The sequence below is a fragment of the Gorilla gorilla genome, chromosome 10 (genome assembly GCF_029281585.2).
Source record: "Gorilla gorilla gorilla isolate KB3781 chromosome 10, NHGRI_mGorGor1-v2.1_pri, whole genome shotgun sequence".
Taxonomy (NCBI): domain Eukaryota; kingdom Metazoa; phylum Chordata; class Mammalia; order Primates; family Hominidae; genus Gorilla; species Gorilla gorilla.
Window position 1 is genome coordinate 114,099,974 of NC_073234.2, and position 18,426 is coordinate 114,118,399.

At 41.2% G+C, this 18,426-nt stretch overlaps 1 protein-coding gene across 5 annotated transcripts in view; it reads left to right on the forward strand.

Moving 5' to 3' along the window:
* Nucleotides 1-18,426, forward strand: part of APAF1 (apoptotic peptidase activating factor 1) — an 89,601-nt gene that overhangs the window by 30,331 nt on the left and 40,844 nt on the right. For all 5 annotated transcript variants that reach the window (XR_008670562.2, XM_019038859.3, XM_019038860.4 and 2 more), the window contains exons 13-16: nucleotides 1,235-1,361; nucleotides 4,092-4,217; nucleotides 6,957-7,088; nucleotides 10,602-10,727. Coding sequence is in view for 4 of the 5 variants with exons in the window: in XM_019038859.3 (XP_018894404.2) it covers nucleotides 1,235-1,361; nucleotides 4,092-4,217; nucleotides 6,957-7,088; nucleotides 10,602-10,727 (511 nt within the window). In the remaining variant the exon portion in view is untranslated. The remainder of the gene's footprint in view (nucleotides 1-1,234; nucleotides 1,362-4,091; nucleotides 4,218-6,956; nucleotides 7,089-10,601; nucleotides 10,728-18,426) is intronic.

An 18,426-nucleotide genomic window follows, 5' to 3' on the forward strand; every position in this document is an offset into this window, starting at 1 on the left:
ATTACATTCCTTTACACCTTATTATTTATTTATTTATTTAGAAACAGACCCTCAGTCACCCAGGCTGGAGTGCAGTGGTATGATCTTGGCTCACTGCAACCTCCACCTCCAGGGTTCAAGCGATTCTCATACCTCAGCCTCCTGAGTAGCTAGGATTACAGGCGTGTGCCACCATGCCTGCTAATTTTTGTATTTTTAGTAGAGATGGGGTTTCACCACGTTGGCCAAGCTCATCTCGAACTCCTGACCTCAAGTGATCTGCCCGCCTCGTCCTCCCAAAGTCCTGGGATTACAGGTGTGAACTACCATGCCTGGCCCCTTTATACTTTAGATACTATGAGCAGTAATATAGTATCTATACTGGTGGAATAGTTGATATTCATTAGATTGAGATACAAAGAATATGATGTTGCTTTATCTTTTTGGTATGTCTCAATAATTGTAGTTTGAGAGAAGCAGTTTTTTTTTTTTTTGAAATGGAGTCTTGCTGTGTCGCCCAGGCTGGAGTGCAGTGGCGCGATCTTGGCTCACTGCAACCTCCCATCTCCCAGGTTCAAGTGATTCTCCTGCCTCAGCCTCCCAAGTAGCTGGGATTACAGGCACGTGCCACCACACCCAGCTAATTTTTATCTTTAGTAGAGACGGCGTTTCGCCATGTTGGCCAGGCTGGTCTTGAACTCCTGACCTCAGGTGATCCACCCACCTTGGCCTCCCAAAGTGCTAGGATTACAGGCATGAGCCACTGCGCCTGGCTGAGAAGAGTAGCTTTAAAGTACATCATTATAATGGTGGGCGTTTCCTTCAGTTAGGAAATGAGCATTTTGCTATGATTTTTATTTTAAAAAAGAGATGGAGAATTTTTGAAGGTATCCTTACATAATGACTTATCTGCACATGTATCACTATTAATGTATCAAAGGAAAATGGAAAGTGACATGTTGATTAACTAGATTTGATTAATTTGATTAATTAGATTTCTTCCAACTCAGTGACATTTGTAACACGTGACAGGTTGCTTGATAAAGGGTAACATTTCTCTTACAAATGCTACTTTTGTTATTTTTTTTCTTTTGGTGATCTGTGCTGTCATTTGCATGTTAGTAATTTGATTTTAAGAATTTTGTATTTTGGGGAACATAACCATGTTAAAAGACAGTTTATTTTAGTACTGAAAGAAAATAGTTACTTTTACTCTCATTTATTTAATTTCTGTTCATTTTTTCCCTGTATTTAGAAACAAAAAAAACATCACGAATCTTTCCCGCTTAGTTGTCCGCCCCCACACAGATGCTGTTTACCATGCCTGCTTTTCTGAGGATGGTCAGAGAATAGCTTCTTGTGGAGCTGATAAAACCTTACAGGTAAAACACATCTCTGAGAAAAATGCAAAGTGGCATGTATCCAGTTTTGTGCAGATCAGAATATGTTTAAATCCTAAAATTCAAGAAAATTGCAACTTAGAAATAACAGAGAAATCCAGCTCTCTTGAACATTTTATTAAAGGTTTCTCTAGAGATTTAAAAGATACAGTTACATGTTTTCCTAATTCTTAACTTACAGGTGGTAAGGAAGTGCCCTTTACCCTGCCAGTCAGTTCCCAGCCATCCATTTGTCAGCTAAGGGTAGTGAGGAAATAATTGTTAGAAGACATAGGGCTTCATAGCACAGGGAGTAGGGCTGTGATTAAAAAACAGTGATTAGGAAAATACCTATTTTATCAAAGTCTTAGGCATAGGTTTTTTTCTTGTAAATAGGAACTGGACTAGACTATTTCCTAAGTTGTTTTAAAGAATTTCCTTTAAGATTCCCTTTGTTTTCAGAAAATATGAATAAGTACTTTTCTTTATGTTTGTGTTCTGCCTTTTGATTTTGCAGAGAACATGATGAAATTAGTTAAAACTTGTATTTAGGATACTTTTAGTCTTTGCAAGATTATGACTCCATAGCTTATGTCTATATGTGTACTTAATTACTAATTTTATTAATCTTGGCTTTTGAGTACCAGAGAGAATGCATATTAAATGAAATGTTTTATTTGATTGTTAAGAATTTGCCAAAATAGTCTCAAGAGCTGAAGCTGTGCTCTGACACTTCTTTTTGATGGCAGCAGCGGGCTGCCTGGAGTGGCTGCCGCCATCATGCTGGCTGCAGCAGGGAGGCGCAGCTGGGGCTGCATGCTCTGTGGAGCTGGCGGTAGCTGGGGACAAGCAGGAGCCCCACCCCTTCTGAATTGGGGCAGGAGCTCCTGGTTCCTGCTGTAGCCGCCCAAGCCACAGCTGTGGACCTGGGAACCCGCTCCATGGAGCAGGCCAGAGCCCTGCCCTCCTGGGTGTAGCTGTAGCCGCCCAAACCACAGCTGCAGGCTCGGGCCTCCGGCTCCACAGAGCAGGCAGGACCCCTTCCCCCTGGTGCAGCTGTAGCTGCCCAAGCTGTGGCTGCAGACTCAGGCATCCCTGTACTCTTGGGGTCCCTGGAAGGACCCCCTGCCCTTGTAGGCTTGGAAGTGCCTGCTCCCGCTGCCTGGCTTCTCCCTACTGTTGGCACCCACTCTGATCTCAGAGCAAAGCTGGGGCTGAGCCTGGGTGCTGTTGCAGCCCGGCCAGATGTGCACATGCTTGGGGCAGTGCTGACATGCCAGCCCCCTGCCACCTCGGCCCCCTCTGGACTTTGGGTGCTGATGAGCATAGGAGGGAAGCTGAGGGGGTGCTGAGGGCAGTTTGATACTGGCCTGCAGGCTCCCCTTGGCACCTACAGCCTGGGTGCCATTCATGGCAGCAGGAGGCAGACAGGTTCCTGGGTGGAAGGGGGCGGGTCACCAATGAGGCCCCACCTTCAGGCCACAAGGGGCCTGAAGACTAGGGGCTGGGCTGCCGGTGTGGACTGAATGGACTGGAGTGGGAACTTGTAGTGCCTTTTGCAGGCTTGCCCATGTCTGCCCATGGACCAGTTGGCATGTACTTCCTCCCTTCTGAAGCCCATAAAAGCCCCGGGCTTAGCCAGTGCTGAGCAGACACTGGGACAACCAGCTGCAGAGAGGAGCAACCCACTCTAGCGCCCCCTGTTTGCTGACAGCTGTGCAGATGACAGGAGGACCAGCTGCAGAGAGGAGCTACCCTCTCTGCTGATAGCTGAACACTTGTCAGGAGGACTTGCCTAGCAGAGTGGAGCTACCCTCTCCTAAGCTGTGGAAAGGAGCTGCCCCCCGCAGGTTTATTGAGCTATTTTATCGCTCAATAAAGCTCCTGTTTGTCTTGCTCACCTTCCACCTGTCAGCGTACCACATTCTTCCTGGTTGTAGGACAAGAACTTGGGATCCCACTGAATGGTGAGGCTAAAAGAGCTGTAACACAAACAGGGCTGAGACATGCCCCTTGCTTGCCACATTGCGAGTGAAGATAAGTAAAGAAAAGCTGCGGCCCTTCGGGGAGCCCAGACTTGGGAGCTCCCCAAGCTAGGGCTGTGACTCCCTCTTTGGGGCCCCGCGGTTCCTGGCATCTCCAAGCTTCTGGGCACCACCGTGTTCCCCAGTGCCAGCGTGTAAGCTGCTTGTGGTGTGCCTGGTCCAGCCGCAGCCTCACACAGAGAGTCAGCGCCCGTGCTGGCACCTGGAGCTGCCTGCCCCGCTGCAGCAGTCAGCACGTCTGTGCGCAGTGGCTGGACCCCACGCTCACTCACACACGCACGCCTCGCTGTTCCATGCCTGACTCCCCCTTGGCAGGCTTGGGACCCAGGCTGGTAGTGTGAGCTGAATGCAGCCTGTCAGGCCAAGTGGGTGAAACAAGACCAGTGGGCCCAAGCAAAACTTGGGCAAAGGCGCCACCGGCCACAGAAGTTTCTGGCCAGAAAATCAACACCCCAAAGATCCTGTAACATTTTTGTTGATATTTACAAACATGTAACAGTGAATAGTTCTCTAGTTATGTGAAGGCATACACATTCTGACAGAAATTCTGATTTTGGGAGTAGCTTTGCCAAGGTTCCTTTCTGTTTTGCAAAATGACAATGATTAAACTCACTTAAAGATTTTTATTGAATGATGACCTATAGTTAAGCAGTTTATTATAAAAAATATTTTATTGTTACTTGTGCAGGTGTTCAAAGCTGAAACAGGAGAGAAACTTTTAGAAGTCAAGGCTCATGAGGATGAAGTGCTTTGTTGTGCATTCTCTACAGATGACAGATTTATAGCAACCTGCTCAGTGGATAAAAAAGTGAAGGTAGGAAAATCTTTTCCTCTTGAGTTGTAATCACAACAGAATTCATTTTATTTTTCCATAATCATGAGACCAGAGTAAGTAGAGTTAAAGGACTCTCACCTGTTGATCTACTAACTTGATCCTTTGTAAATTAACACTATCTGAAAATTCTTTACTTTTTTTTAAAGAGACAGGATTTTGCTCTGTGGCCCAGGCTGGAGGGCAGTGGCATGATTATAGCTCACTGTAAACTCCAATTCCTGGGCTCAAGTGATCCTCCTGCCACAACCTTCCAAAGTGTTAGGATTATAGGTATGAGCCACTGTGCCTGGCCTGAAAATTCTTTATTTTTAAACACCAGCAAAATTGCCTAGGTTGATCGCCTCAGGATTAAACAGGCAGTGGGGAAAAGCAATGACAAATTAGTGAGTTTGTCTGCCATTAATAGACAAGTCCATGGGTTAAATATCAGTTGAAATCTTTGAGTGCATTGTGATTAGGAGTGTTGCTGCACAAACTTGGGGATTTCTGTTGTAAGATACAATTTTAAAATGCAACCCCAATTTTTTTAATTTGCTTATGAACTGGCTTATATATTCAGTGGAAAACCAGATGGATGAACAAACTAATAATTAGGTTACTGGTCTAAAAACATAAATAGAGAAAAGTAAACAGAGTAATTTTTACTTATTTATTTTGAGGCAGAGTCTTGCTCTGACACCCAGACTGGAGTGCAGTGGTGCAATCTCGGCTCACTGCAATCTCTGCCTCCAGGATTCAATTGATTCTTATGCCTCAGCCTCTTGAGTAGCTGAGATCACAGGTGTGCACCACCATGCCCAGCTAATTTTTGTAGTTTTGGTAGAGACAGAGTTTTGCCATGTTGGTCAGGCTGGTATTGAACTTCTGGCCTCAAGTGATCTGCCTGCCTTTGACTCCCCAAGTGCTGAGATTATAGGCATGAGCCACTGTGCCCCGCCAGAGAGTAATTTTTATCTTTGTTAAGTATTCCCTTGTTCCTAAATTTGGCTTCTAGCAGGAGCATTTATACTAATATAGAATTCAAGAGAAACTGAAGGCTTGGGGGGGTTATCACTGATATGTGGAAGAGAGACCTTACTTTAACCCTTTTTCAAAGGGGTTAAATCTGGAGTACTGGATCTAGCTAGGTGCAGTGGGCAAGAAATTTGCCTTGGGTGTTTTCCTGAAGTTTTCACCTACTCCTGAAGAGGGCTATGGAATGTCCAGACTAAATTTGAGACCTTGTAAAAATCTACCTCTTGATAGATTGGACTTGTGGCTTAACCAACAGTTAATTCACTCTGTAGTGTCTACTCTGACTCTGAGTCAGACTTGGAGGTGGCCACTGAGGGCAGTTCTAAAGTCAGAGCTACATGGAGTAAAAGGAAATAATAATGAGTTTCTGTTTTCTAAGCCAGAGGTAGAAATACCTATTAAAGAACTTTAAAATAAGATAAACTCTCTGGACCTCTGGGGATTCTAATCAGTGCTTTGATAACATACAAAGGAAATGCCAAAGGACATTAGTACTTCTAAAAAGTCAAAATCCCAGTGAAGTTTCATTAGGTAATTTATTTCTTTTGTTTGTTGTTATATGGCATAGACTGCTTAGTTGTCTTACATAGTAACTAGAATGATGATTAATTTTTTTGTTTGTTTGTTTGTTTTTTTGAGACGGAGTCTCGCTCTTTCGCCCAGGTTGAACTGCAGTGGCGCTATCTCGGCTCACTGCAAGCTCCGACTCCTGGGTTCATGCCATTCTCCTGCCTCAGCCTCCCAAGTAGCTGGGACTACAGGCGCCCGCCACCGCGCCTGGCTAATTTTTTGTATTTTTAGTAGAGACGGGGTTTCACCATGTTAGCCAGGATGGTGTCGATCTCCTGACCTTGTGATCCGCCCGCCTTGGCCTCCCAAAGTGCTGGGATTACAGGCGTGAGCCACCGCGCCCGGCCTGATGATTACTTTTTACTGAAAACTGAACACTATAAGAGGCTTTATACTACACACTTTGTTATATTACATTATCAGTTTCCTGCTACAGCTTGCAGGGTTAAGTGTGGATCCCATTTACAGAAGAGGACACAGATTCGGAGATGAAGTCTCTTGCTCAAGCTTACATTAACTGGGAACAGTAACAGGGTTGAAAGCTGGGTTTCTCTCAGACTATAAAACCTTTATTTTTTTTCACTAAGCAATCTGCCTTTACTTATTTATATGGTACCTTGAACTCCATAGAACACTTGTCATGTTCATTATCTCATTTGATATCTTAAATTGTGTAGGAGAGGTATAGATATCCCCATTTTATAGAAGAGGGAACTGAGATGCAAGTAAGTTAGGGATTTGTGACACACAAGTCATAAGTGGTAGAGCCAGCTCTTGGGCTCAACCCTTCTGACCAGAAGTCTATTATGCTAACCTCTTTAAAGCACTTCTCTGCCTGCTGTCATTCATATAAACATGTGAAATCTTGCCCTTAAGAAATGTCATGTGTTCATGACACTCCAGTTATGCTATAGGTACATATATGTATATTTGCAAATAATTTTTTTTAAACATTGAGGCAAAATATTGCCATATTTTAGAAAGGGGAGAGGTTTCATTAGCATCTTGTCCAACTAGGAAAATCTGCTATGACAGGATAAGATAGCATTTGCAAAGCAATGGACATTGCTTTGCCCCTCTGTTCTCCCTTTGAAAATAATGGATATTTGTAAATTTTTTCTCTTTTCTCTTTAGATTTGGAATTCTATGACCGGGGAACTAGTACACACCTATGATGAGCACTCAGAGCAAGTCAATTGCTGCCATTTCACCAACAGTAGTCATCATCTTCTCTTAGCCACTGGGTCAAGTGACTGCTTCCTCAAAGTAAGTGTGGATATTGAGAATTATGTAGATAAATTTGATTGGTACATCAGAGTATCTCCTTTGATTTTCTTATGTATCTTACTATTAGGACTTTCTGGTCACAGTGATAGAAACTACAATAATATATTAGCTGAAGCAAAAAAAAAATAGCTTAAAAATATTTTATTGGCTTATGTAACTGAAAAGTCTAGAGGGAGCATGGCTTCAGGCATAGCTGACTCCAAATGCTTAAACTGTGTTCTCAGGCTCTACCTCCCTTTCCATCTCCAGACTCTTGCCTTCCTCTGTGTTGGTTCAGGCATGCTCTTTCTGTGGCAGAAAATGTGGCTACCTTACAGCTCACAATCACAGAGTAAGAGAAATGTGCTCTTTCCTAGAACCCATAGATCTAATTTTAGAGAAGACTTTATTTGACTCATTTTGGCTTACATGCTCATAGCTAGGGTAACCCCAGTGGACAGTAGGATGGAATCCTTGGATTGTCCAAGGGTCACAAGTTTAGTTATATGGAAGTGGGACAAATGAGTGAGGTCAACTCTACTTGAATCGTAAGTAGAGCTTAATTCAAAAGAGAGTTCTGTTATCACAGAGAGGAGGGAGAAAAGGTGCTGGTAGGAAAGATAACCAAAAACAGAAATTCATTCCACATATGCTTTGTAATGTTTGATTGTATCTTTTTTTCCTCTTAAGTGGATAAAGATAGCTAGATTACCTTTTCTGGAATCCCAGAAAGATCTGCTAACTTTTTTTGAATTGTTTTTTGGTTTGATTTCAAACCTTTCTTCCTTGATACCATACCATCTTTGCAATTGAACATGATATTTTTGAGAGGGGTAGTAAAAGACATTTCAGTTTGGAAAACTTCATAGACTCTATGTTTTGACATTTAAATAAATTATTAGAAAAATTATCTTTAGAAAGTACTGAAACAGTTATTGAAAATTGCTGTCTCCATCCCCCTGTTCAGGAAGCTAAATTTTTATTTATTTATTTTTTCAGAAGAAAAAATTATACAGAAGCTCAGTGTGTATAAGAGTTAAAGCTTGCTGCTCTGGCTGAATGGGACCTACATTTCTTCTTGACTCTCTCTCCCTCCCCCTTTCCCTCTCCTGTCTCTCTCTCCCTCTATCCCTTTCCCTTCCTGTCACCCTCCCTTCCTCTTGACCTTCCTTTCTCTCCTCCTCCCTCTCTTCTTCTGTCTCCTCCTCCTCCCTCCTCCTCCCCCCACCCCCCCTCTCATTCTCTCTCATTCCCTTTCATCTCTAACCTCTCCGCACCACATAGGGCTCTTTAGGCATATTTATGTTTATAGAATCCCAAGGACCCTGCAGAGCACAATTTGAAAACACTGGATTGGACCAAAATTACAGAGTAATGTAGTAACATAAAATTATATCACAGTTATAGTTCACTTTTACTCAAAAAAACTTGGCCCTATTTGAGTAAATGTACCGCTAAAAAAAAAATAAGACTGTTATACTATTTACGACTAATTTTTGATGTTGCTTTTGGCATTTTGTAGGTTGAGGAAATCTATATTTCATCCTTTTAAATATAGGAAAAAACCTCTGCCATGTGGGAGGGGGTTATTGGTTAGTAAACCATTTTAATTAAGGACAAGGTTTACTTTAAGATGTGCTATACTACCTGTATTACCATAAGGACTATTAGGATGCATTTCTTGTGATTCTTGAGCAGAGAGAAGCCAGTGAAAATATGTAATTGTGAAGCTGCCTTCATGTAACTTGCTTTATCTGAAGAACTGAGTTTATCTAGGACTGGGATAAAGGAGTCAAAGATAGAAGTGGACATGAGGAACAGGATATATCTCACTTACTAATCATTTCCGAATAATTTTTGCCAAAACTAACATTTGGGAATAATTGATTTCTTCTTCTGGGTTTAATCTTATTAGCATAAATCACCAGAGATGACTATAATCCCTTTTATTTGCATTTTTTATACTTTCCAAACCTACCCAAAGAGAGGAGACATAATATAAACCCCTGTGGTATCCATCATTTAGTTTCAACAATTATCAGTATTTTGTCAATCTTATTTTATAAATACCCCTCCCTTTTTTTTTTTTTTTTTTTTTTTTTTTTGAGATGGCATCTTGCTCTGTCGCCAGGCTGGAGTGCAGTGGCACGATCTTGGCTCACTGCAACCTCTGCCTCCCAGGTTCAAGTGATTTCCCTGCCTCAGCCTCCTGAGTAGCTGGGACTACAGGTGCCATGCCACCATGCCTGGCTAATTTTTTGTATTTTAGTAGAGATGGGGTTTCATCATGTTGGCCGGGATGGTCTCAATCTCCTGATCTTGTGATCGCCTGCCTCAGCCTCCCAAAGTGCTAGGATTACAGGCGTAAGCCACCACGCCCAGTTTATAAACTCCTCCACTTTTTTGAATAGAGTCTTCCTCTATCACCCAGGCTGGAGTGCAGTGGAGCGATCTTGGCTCATTGCAACCTCTGCCTCCTGGGTTCAAGCGATTCTTATGCCTCAGCCTCCCAAGTAGCTGGGATTACAGGCATGGGCCACCACTCCCAGCTAATTTTTTGTGTTTTTAGTAGAGATGGGGTTTTGCTATGGTGGTCAGGCTGGTCTTGAACTCCTGACCTCAGGTGATACGCCCACTTCAGCCTCCCAAAGTGCTGGGATTACAGGGGTGAGCCACCATGTCCAGCCTGAATAGAGGATTTTACAGCAAATCCTAAATAGGTCATTTCACCCAAAATATTTAAGCATGCATCTCAGAGATCTTAAATATAAATATTATGTTTATTATCATACCATACTATTATCACACCTAACATAATAAAATATAGTTTTGTAATATACTTGGTCCGTGTTCACTTATTCCGTATTCTCAAAACATGCATTTCTGTCATGTTTGTTGGAATCAGAATCCAAACAAACTTTATGTAGCATTTGTTCTGCCTCTTAAGTCTCTTTTATTCTATTAAAGTTCCCTTTTTCCTCTGACTGCTTTCTTATACCATTGATTTATTAGAGCAATTTAGTCATTTGTCCCATGGAATGTGCCACATTTTGGATTTGGTTAATTGCTTCCTAGAGGTGGTACTTGACTTGCTCCACCATTTTTAGGATTGGATAACCTAACATTTAAAAAATATGGGGGTAATTTATATTATATATTACTTACTGTGGCTTTTTGTAACTGAGTAAAATAATAATGATTCTAAACCACTCCGTTGAAATAAGTAGTAATTGTTTAGTTAGTTATTTAGTACTCAGCCTAAAAACCTTGGTGAGCCTTTGAGTCCCTTAGTCGATTTACATGCTGATCTAAAGGCTGCCCCATTGCTTGTTAATCACAAGTTCATTTTTGCGTTTGATACTTTTGTGTTTGATACGTTTGTGTTACTGTGAATTAAACATCATTCTGTAATCAGAAAGCTTAAATGAGAGAAAAGGAAGAACTTCACATGATTTCTGATGTTTCCCCACTCAATACTAGTTGTTTATTTATCTTTTTTTCTTTCACAAATAGCTTTGGGATTTGAATCAAAAAGAATGTCGAAATACCATGTTTGGTCATACAAATTCAGTCAATCACTGCAGATTTTCACCAGATGATAAGCTTTTGGCTAGTTGTTCAGCTGATGGAACCTTAAAGGTATGCTTTTGTACACTATTAAAATAGGTTGTATTTTATGGAAAGTCTTATGATTTGATTATAGAAATAGGTTTCTGTTTTTTCACATTTCTACAGAAAGAGCCTGCTTCTTTCAATTTCCAGGAGCATATTTAATATAACTGTAATTGCTTATTGAAATGATTGTTTATGAATGGTGTACAACCTAATGCTTAAAGTTCTATAATGTAGGCTGGGCGCGGTGGCTCACACCTGTAATCCCAGCACTTTGGGAGGCCGAGGTGGGTGGATCACAAGGTCAGGAGTTCAAGACCAGTCTGGCTAAGATGGTGAAACCCCGTCTCTACTAAAAATACAAAAATTAGCTGGGTGTGGTGGTGAGTGCCTGTAATCCCAGTTACTTGGGAGGCTGAGGCAGAGAATTGCTTGAACCCGGGAGGTGGAGGTTGCAGTGAGCTGAGATCACGCCACTCCACTCCAGCCTGGGCGACAGAGTGAGACTCTGTCTCAAAAAAAAAAAAAAAAAGTTCTGTAATGTAGAATTTTTATTCTTTTAATTTGAATTCTTAAATTTTAAGTATACATTTTGTTTCAAGCATATGTTCATAAAATATTTTGAGATCTGTTTTAGTTTATTTTGTGCTTCTATAATTTATGTTGTGCTTCTATAAATTGTGAGTAATTTATAAAAATGGAGATTTATTTCTTACAGTTCTGGGGGAGAGGGTACCAGCAGAGAAGGGAGAGAGTGAGGAGGCGGCTGAACTTATCCATTTATCAGGAACCTAGATAATAGCGTTAATCCATTCATGAGGGTAGCGCCCTCATGACCTAATAACTTTTGAAGGTCCCATCTCTCAATACTTGCATCAGGGATTAAGTATTTAATACATGAACTTTGGGGGACACGTTTAAACCACAGCAAGATCTATGGGTCAGGTTTGTAAAGGATCTGGCTTTTGTTTTTGTTTTTGTTTTTGAGACAGTCTCACTCTGTCGCCCAGGCTGGAGTACAATGGCGTGATCTTGGCTCACTGCAGCCTCTGCCTCCTGGGTTCAAGCGATTCTCGTGCCTCAGTCTCCCAAGTAGATAGGAGTACAGGCGCATGCCACCAAGCCTGGCTAATTTTTGTATTTTTAGTAGAGACAGAGTTTCACGACGTTGGCCAGTCTGGGGACCTGTTTTTACTTATAATTTATTCATTCTGCCTTTTATATTATTGCTTTCTTGTTTTTGAGAAGCCACAAGGTAGGAAAAATGCAAGAGTTAGGGAAAAAAGCTTATTCAGCCTTCTGAAATTTATAGGCCTAAAAAAATGAAATAATTCTTCCTCAAATCCCCACCTTCTCCAATAAGATTCCCAATTCCACTTTATTATTCCTGTCTCTATTGTCTCTCCTGTTTATTGACTGTCCTTTCTTTCTTTGGTCTTAAGATCAACCCATCTTTGACATTGTTGTCTCTTGGTCTGCATTTTTCCTTCTTGTTCTGTAGTAGTTGCTCTAGTTCAGGCTGTTGTCTGCTCATGCCTGATAGCAACCATCTAAGATGCATTCTGCATCTCTTCTTATCTAAGTTCAGAGATACTAGAATAACCTTCTACCACTGTTTTCTTTCTTTTTTTTTTTTTTTTTTTGGAGACAGAGTCTCACTCTTTCACTCAGGCTGGAGTGCAGTGGTACCGTCACGGCTCACTGCAGCCTTCACTTCTGGTCTCAAGCACTCCTCGTACTTCAGCCTCTCAAGTAACTGGAATCACAGGCATGTGCCATCATACCTGGCGAAATTTTTTTTTTTTTTTTTTTTAGAGATAGGATCTCACTATGTTGCCCATGCTTGTCTCCAGCTCCTGGGCTCAAGCAATCCCAGTGTTGGGATTATAGGCGTGAGCCACCAAGCCTAGCCTACCACTCTTTTCTTTTTTCTTTTCTTTTCTTTTCTTTCTTTCTTTTTTTTGAAACAGGGTCTTATTCTGTTGTCTAGGCTGGAGTGCAGTGGCATGATCCTGGCCCACCACAGTCTGTCTCCTGGGCTTAGATGATCCTCCCACCTCAGCCTCTTGAGTAGCTGGGACTGCAAGTGCCTGCTACCATGCCCAGCTAATTTTTTGTATTTTTATTAGAGATGGGGTTTTGCCTGTGTTTCCCAGGCTGTTCTCAAACTCCTGGGCTCGAGTAGTCTGCCTGCCTTGGCCTCCTGAAGTGCTGAGATTATAGGAGTGAGCCACTGCATCCGGCCCTACCACTATTTTCAACATAAATTATGCCATAGTATAAACTGTAGGAAACGCAGACTCATCGGGATGACTTCTAAGGTTCTTCACCTTCCGTCATTCTGCCACATCCTTTCCTGTCAAGTTTGTTTCTTCTAACCCCTATACCTTAATTGTCTGTTCTGGGCAAGGTGTTTTATTTCAGCTACTGTCCCTGTATGTGTTTCTTGGGATGTTTCCTATGTGTGCCCCTGTAGCTTTTCTTAGGATGTTTTTTGCCTTCGATTTCACTTGCCATATTTTTTAATGCCCGTCAAAACTTTATGCAAAGCCTTTTGTGTGAGGGTGAGAGAGAGAGAGAGAGAGAGAGAGAGAGAGAGAGAGTGTGTGTGTGTGTGTGTGTGAGAGAGAGAGAGACAGGGTCTTACTTTGTCACCCAGGCCGGAGTGCAGTGGTCTGGGCTAACTAAAGTGATCCTCCTGCCTCAACCTCCTGAGTAGCTGGGACTTCAGGCGTGTGTGACAATGCCTAGCTAATTTTGTTTAATTTTTGTAGAGATGGGGCCTCCCTGTGTTACCCAGGCTGGTCTTGAACTCCTAAGCTCAAGCGATCCTCCCACTTTGGTCTCCCAAAGTACTGGGATCACAGACATGAGCCACCACACCTGGACTGCAAAGCATTCTTCAGAAAGTGTTCTCTTACAGCATCCATCTGTTTGGTTCTGAGTACATATATCTATTTATATCTATAGGTAGAAACTGCTTGGTTTGTCTTCTGATTTCCACTTATAAATGTGTTGTACTGTTCAGTCATTTTAATGTGTCTTCTGTTTCTTTGATTAGGTTGAATATGGGTTTATGATCTGCAGGGAACTTGACATCTTGTTGTTGTATTATACCTTTCTTTGTAACTCATAGTACAGAATTGTACTCATGTATTCAGTAAATTTTCTTGACTACACCTTTTCTAGGAAAATACTTAAACACTCCTGGGCACTATTTTGTTTGTTAGAATCTCTAGGGAAGGAGATTCAGCAATGCTACTAACTCCTGAGAAAGGTAAACTGTTTTGATTCTGATACTCTGGTTGAATCTTTGATCTTGCTTTGCTGATGGAAGATAAATAACTGTTTTTGTATAAATTACTCCAGAGTATCTAGGAACTCTTTCTGGGTAAAATTCTACTTTGTAGAGTTTAGCTAGCTGTTAGTGGGTGCTGGGAGCATTCTTAGGTAGAATATTCAGGTAAGTGGATTTTGGCCTCTATGCTGTATCTATCTGCTTCTTCCTTTAGGATGATCCATGTCATGGGAGGTTTTTCAGAATACCCGTGGATGGATTTAGGCAGCCCTCCTTTCATTTTGTCAGCCTATTATTTCCTGGTTTTTACTCAGTGAAAGACTTCAGAAGAAGGCATTTTATATTTTAAGTTTTCCTTTCATCTTATCTCCTTTGCTAATTCCAAGTTCTGGGAAGACTGCATTATCCTTAGCATGTTTGCCATTATTATTAGGTTGCCAAATGTTCAAGAAAGCTGTAAAACTAGGCCATTTATGTGTTCTACAAATATAAGTTGTACAGCTCAGCTGGGCCTTATTTGCTGCTGAATTATGGTCTGTTCATCCCTAATTTATTTGCTTTTCCACTAGTGCCTATTCTAATCCTTCTCTGCTGTTCTTAAGCCCCTAACCCTTTTATTTTATGGCAATAATGTTACCTCATACCCATTCAAAGGATTAAAACCATCCACCAAGAGTCCCCTATCATAAGCCCCCTCAGAAATTGCTATAAAAAGCCTCTGCTCCATTTTTTCTCATAACAGTGTCCAAAAAATCCTGTACTTGGGCCAGACGTGGTGGCTCACGGCTGTAATCCCAGCACTTTGGGAGGCCGAGGTGGGCGGATCATGAGGTCAGGAGTTCGAGACCAGCCTGGCCAACATGGTGAAACCCCGTCTCTACTAAAAATACAAAAATTAGCTGGGCGTGGTGGCGCATGCCTGTAATCCCAACTACTCAGGAGGCTGAGGCAGGAGAATTGCTTGAACCCGGGAGGCAGAAGTTGCAGTGAGCTGAGATTGCACCACTGCACTCAAGCCTGGGGGAAGAGCGAGACTCCGTCTTGAAAAAAAAAGAAAAAATCCTGTACTTGTACCTACTGTTCCTCCCTTTCCTTCTTTTCCTGGCACCTTGTTTCATTAGTTGTTTCCTCTCTGTGTTGCTTCTTCAGATTTTTCTTCTTTTTTGAATTATTTTCCACAGCTTACAAATGTTCTTGGGCCTTCCTGAGCCTTATAAAGCCAAAAAGTGAAAAACCTTTGATTCTTCCTTGATTGTATTGTTCTTTAAAATTGTCATTCTGTTTTTCTCTTTCCCTTCATGACGGGGCTTCTTAAGTCATCTATACTTGCCTCTGTTTCCTGACTACCTACTCCCTGCTTAACCATTTTTTAGCCTGGTTTCATCTTCCCTGTATTCCCTTGAAGAATGTAAAAATCCAGTTTTATTTTCAGTTTCAATTTTTTTTTGTAGTCTAAGGCCCTCTGGATTAGTGTGAAATCTGATATTTTTCTTTATCTGATTCTCATTATTTTTGTTGTATTACTATTGGTCAAACCCCCAATGACCACCTAGTTTTTTTGTTTTTTTGTGTTTTTTTTGAAACTCTCCTCATTTTACGTCAATGTTTTATTCTTTCTCCTCTTAGCTCTCTGATCCCTTCATTAACTATTTTCCCTGACCATTAAAATGTAGCTGTTCCTGCAGCATCTAACCTTGGCTACCACCTCTATCACCACTCTTCCATCCCAGTTCATTCAGTCTCATGGCTTCAACTCATCTTTTTTCAGGTATGTCATCTGCAACCTTCATTTTATGAGCTGTGTTCTTCATTCCTAACTTCCTGCTAGTTGTTGTCACTTAAGTAACATACCATGCCTCAAAGTTATTGCACTCCAAACTGAGTTAATTATTCTCATCTCAAACATGACCTACTTTTTATGTTTCATTATTTTTTTTTTTAGACAGAGTCTCGCTCTGTTGCTGAGGCTGGAGTGCAGTGGCGTGATCTCGGCTCACTGCAAGCTCCGCTTCCTGGGTTCATGCCATTCTCCTGCCTCAGCCTCCCTAGTAGCTGGGACTACAGGCACCCGCTGCCATGCCTGGCTAATTTTTTGTATTTTTGAGTAGAGACGGGGTTTCACCACATTAGCCAGAATGGTCTCGATCTCCTGACCTCGTGATCCTCCCGCCTCGGCCTCCCAAAGTGCTGGGATTACAGGCGTGAGCCACTGCGCCCAGCCCATGTTTCATGATTTTAAAAAAAAAATTTCAACTTTTATTTAGATTCAGGGGTACATGTGCAGGTTTGTTATGTGAGTATATTGCATGATGCTGATGCTGAGGTTTGGGTACAACTGGTCCTGTCATCCAGATAGCATAGTACCCAATAGGTGCCTCATTCCCCGCTCCCCAACTCTAGTAGTCCCCAGCATTTATTGTTCTTATCTTTATGTCTTTGTGTACCCAGTGTTTAGCTCTGGCTTATAAGTGAGAACATGTGGTATTTGGTTTTCTGTTCCTGCATTAATTTGCTTAGGATAATGGCCTCCAGCTGCATTCATGTTGCTGGGAAGGACATGATTTTATTCTTTTTTATGGCTGTGTTGTATCCCATGGTGTATATGTACCATATTTCCTTTGACCTTCCATTGATGGGCACCTAGGTTGGTTTGTGTCTTTGCTGTTATGAATAGTGCTGCAGTGAATATACAAGTGCATGTGTCTTTTTGGTAGAATGATTTATTTTCCTTTGGGTGTATACCCAGTAATGGGATTGCTGGGTTGAATGGTAGTTCTATTTCAAGTTATTTGAGAAATCTCCAAACTGCTTTACAAACAAATTTACCGAACAAATTTACATTCCCACCAGCAGTGTATAAGTGTTCCCTTTTCTCTGCAGCCTCCCTGGCATCTTTTATTTTTTGACTAAAAAAAAAAAATAAAAAATAAAAAATATATAGCAGTGTTTTGTAGTTCTCCTTGTAGAGATCTTTCACTTCTTTGGTTAGATGTATTACTGGGTATTTTATTTTTTTGTGTGTGGCTACTGTAAATGGGATTGTGTTCTTGATTTGGCTCTCAGCTTTAATGTTATTGATGTACAGAAATGCTGCTGATTTTTTTTTTTCTTAAATAGAAAAAAGGTCTTACTACGTTGGCCAGGCTGGTCTCAAACTCCTGGCCTCAAGTGATCCTTTGGCCTCAGCCTCCCAAAGTGCTGGGCTTACAAGCATGAACCACTGTGCCTGGCTAACTGATTTTTGTACATTGATTTTGATTAGAACAGTGTTCAGGGTTTACATCATTGTAACTAATCACAATTGAGCCGTATCGTATGAATTTTTTTCCTCTCTCATTAGCTTTCTGTTTTCCCTGGGGTTGATAAGTTTGTTTTTTCATTTGTTTAGTTTTTAAATGTGCTTATCTTCAAACTCTCTCTTGTTAATTTGCTCCTTAAATGATTCAAACTTACCAGGCATTTTATAAGTCTTTTCATGGAAACAACATTTTTGGAAGGTTCTATCTTGCTCCATTCTGGTCGGTAATGGTAATACTATTCCCAGAGTCCAGCTGCCATCCTGAGGTCTTCCTTACCATCATCCTAGGGATTCCTTTTGCTTTTCTTTTAAATTGGAACCCTTGTTTTTCAGTGTTTTTTTTTTTTTCGTCTTCTTCCTTGGCTTACTTTCTCAGCTTGGTGGAGAATCTCCTCTAGCTTCCTAAGAAAGAATCTATGGGAAGTAAATTTTTAAGGTGTCTTTATTGTAATGTCTAAAGATGTCTCTGTTTTTCACTTGCTGATTTGCTTGAGTTCCTTATGAATTCTGGATATTAGACCTTTGCTGGATGCATAGTTTAACAAGGCCAACAAAAGCAATGCGGGAGAGGACTCTCTATTCAATAAATGGTGCTGGGATAACTGGCTAGCCATATGCAGAAGAATGAAACTAGACCTTTACCTTTTACCACATGTAAAAATTAAAGATGGATTAAAAATTTAAATATATGACCTCAAGCTATTAAAATCCTAGAAGAAAACCTAGGAAATACCCTTCTTGACATCAGTCTTGGCAAATAATTTTTGGCCAAGTCCTCAAAAGCAGTTGCTACAAAAACAACCTTTGACAAGTGGAACCTAATTAAATGAAAGCTCCTGCACAGCAAAAGAAACTGTCAACAGAGTAAACTGCCTACAGAATGGTGGCTTCTTTCAATTTGGAAACTTATCCTTCAGTTCTGGCGTTTCCTTGAATTATTTGATTTCTTCCTATTTTCTCTTTCTGGAATGCTTGTGTTTCTGGATTAGATTTTTTTCCCTCTCCTTCCTTCTTTTTGTCCATTTGCCCTACTTTTTGAAAGATTTCTTTAGCTTTACTTTTCTGTCCTTCTATTGAGTTTTAAATTTCTGCTACCATATTTTTAAGTATTCATTCTTGTGTGATTAGTT